The sequence below is a fragment of the Pygoscelis adeliae genome, unplaced genomic scaffold, assembly GCF_000699105.1.
Source record: "Pygoscelis adeliae isolate BGI_AS28 unplaced genomic scaffold, ASM69910v1 Scaffold10, whole genome shotgun sequence".
NCBI classification, from domain to species: domain Eukaryota; kingdom Metazoa; phylum Chordata; class Aves; order Sphenisciformes; family Spheniscidae; genus Pygoscelis; species Pygoscelis adeliae.
The window spans coordinates 3473395-3476062 of NW_008824053.1; the positions used below are offsets into that span (position 1 = coordinate 3473395).

Here is a 2668-nt window from a genome sequence, read left to right on the forward strand (position 1 = left end):
CACATTCCTTCTGGCGACGGCTTTCGGCCGAGTGGAAACCATAGCCGTCCTCTTCTGGGAGGGCGACGACTACTAGCTGAGTTGGCCTCTAGAGCCAGGAGGGGGACTGCGCCCTGCCCGCTCGCCTTCCCTGCACGCCCTGCCTGCGGGAACTGCCGCGCCACGCCCTGTTCGCCGCACTCCGGGTCACTCGTGCTCCGTGGGGGCTGCTCTTCTACGTGAGGAGGTTTGGCCGCCGTCCCTCTTGTCCCCACCCACGCTGAGTCAGAGCTGCCGCTCGTCAGGAGCTCCCTCCTCTGGATCGGGGAATGGGGGGGCTGCAGCACCCTCTCACCCCCTGCGCTTTTGCTTTTTGCGGGTTTTGCCGCGGTTTTGCCGCTTCAGGAAGGGTCCCTCGGCGCGATCCTCTGCTCCGGAGCCCTTCGCCTCGGTGGCTTCGCTGAAATATTAACTGCTTAGAGTCCACAAATCCTTAAATAACAACCATGAACAATAACTAATGGTATTACTTCATGAATTGCAGGCCCACAGACTCCATCTGATAATTCACAGTGTATTTACCCTTTTCTTAGCATGGCATTCCAGAACATTTGCTCTGAAGGGTAGACCCATTTCTTGTCAGAATGTGCTCTAGGAATGGAAGATTCTTCTCTAACAGTTGACAATGGAAATGGCTGATCTGGAGACGGCTGCTGATTAGGAGGAGGCATCTAGAAAACAAGGAGAGTCAACAACAAACTAGAGTATGAACATTTTTTTATGTTACGGTGTTTGAGAAAAATCAAAGCATAATCAATCAGCTGCTACAAAGATCAAGAAGTTCAGCCTTTATTTAAGTCCACCAAAATTATCTCTCTCTTTTGCAGTAGAACTCTTTGCACAAGTTTGTCATCTGAAGACTAAAGGAACCATTTTGCCTAAACTTCAACTTTCAAAAGAGCAGTGCTTTTTGTAAATCAGAGAAAATCTTGGAGAGACATGAATCAGAACTTACCCATACTGCTATTACACAGAACCTAAAACCCACTAATGTAGCGTAAAAAACCACGCGTGTAACCAACAAATAGAAATAGACAGCAAAAGTTATTTACAAACTGGAAAACCACCTTTTATCAAAAAAGATGTAAATTTGAAGAAGAGGACATAAGATGCAATTTGGTTTTCTACAAATATTTGCACACAAGATGAGAAAAAGCACTGTTAAAAATTAAAAAATAACATTATTTGCCAGAGTTTCCACCTTAGACAGTATCACTATTTACATTTTGGGGATAGTATTTCGGAAGAAACAAGACTGAAGAAAACATCTGAAATAAGCAAAAGTTACCATATTGCTAGGATCTATGTCATCTTTCACTTGAGAGGCACCAGACTTCACCGGACAGGCTACAAATTCATACGCTCTTTCTTGATGTGCGGGAACATTGTCCGTGTTCTCAGTTCTGTGATCAGGAGCCTTCATGTGCAGTGGACAGCCTGAAATACAGGAAAAAACAGTATATGTTTTGCTACAAAATGAAAACTCTAGAACATGACAGGGAGTGGAAAACCGTTCATTGAATGCTCATGTTAATACAAACTGGTATTTCACTTTTTTTCTTCTGAGCTTTGCAACAGTTTTAACTGTTCTCTTTCCTGCGTTTTAGGACCCAGCACCTTGGTAAGATCTAAGCTTCTTACGTAGTCCTTGAACGCGCGTTCCCCACCCCATGCTAGCCCCTATACTTTACCGTACTTCAGATTTCCACAGCAATGTTAATCCAACGTGTGTTGATTGTGTCAACGGAAGAGCTGATGTCCTCTTTCTCCAGACATTCGCCTCATTCCACCCTTCTGCTGCCCTTTTCCCGATGCATGTTCTCCAGCGACAACCACCCGCCCCCAGCGACCACCTTTGCAGGAGCCCCTGCACCTCCCTGACCCTTTGCGGGTGTACCACTCGACGGGAACAGATCTGCAGGACCCCCGTGAAACGTGACAATCGGGAGCGACCCACAGGTTCTACAGTAAGCACCTACTGTCTCTACAGACAAAACAGCCTGCACGCTGTTCTGGTGAACAACTGACTCCTTTCCATGAAAAGTTACTTGAGAGCTATTTTTGCTGAAGGAAAAACTCAAGTTTTTATTTGTAGAACCGTTTCCCTTTTTTTTCCCCCAAATATTTTTCAATCTGTTTTCCACGTAAAGGGTTTATTTCACTTAAGCTTCAAGAACAATTACCGCTCGTTTTTTGCTGATGCATAGGACATTCTGAAGGTGGAGAGGCCGCCTGACGTTGCCTGGATGCATTCGGCGACTGACCTGCAGCAGCCGGGGAGGACGCAGACAAACCCATGGCTTCCGCGCACCGGCTCTTTTCGGATCAAGTTTCTAAAGGGGAAAAAAAAAAAAAAAGCGAAGACCCGTAATACTAAACCACACTGGTTATTTATTAAGGTGAATGCAAGCACGGGCATGTTGCTGCATCACAAATTGAAAAAAATAAATAAAAGATCGGTTTAAGGAACAAACATCCAGCCCAAACAAGAATCCACAGCGTCTACCAGGGCTGACCGCGAATGAGCTCGCGTGGGACGAGGTGCGCGGGCTCCCTACGGGTAACATCCACGCTTACAGCCGCCTCCCCCCCGCTCAGCCCCTCTCCTCACGGCCGCTGCCGGCGGGGG

At 46.9% G+C, this 2668-nt stretch overlaps 1 protein-coding gene across 1 annotated transcript in view; it reads right to left on the reverse strand.

The window, feature by feature from the left end:
- LOC103925107 (cytochrome c-type heme lyase) overlaps positions 1-2374 on the reverse strand; it is an 11046-nt gene extending 8672 nt beyond the window's left edge. Inside the window, exons 1-3 of the mRNA XM_009333764.1 lie at positions 2223-2374; positions 1328-1476; positions 562-710 (exon numbers count right to left, since the gene is read on the reverse strand). Coding sequence (XP_009332039.1) covers positions 562-710; positions 1328-1476; positions 2223-2337 — 413 coding nt within the window. The 5' untranslated portion in view covers positions 2338-2374. The remainder of the gene's footprint in view (positions 1-561; positions 711-1327; positions 1477-2222) is intronic.
- Between the last annotated feature and the right edge of the window lie 294 nt (positions 2375-2668).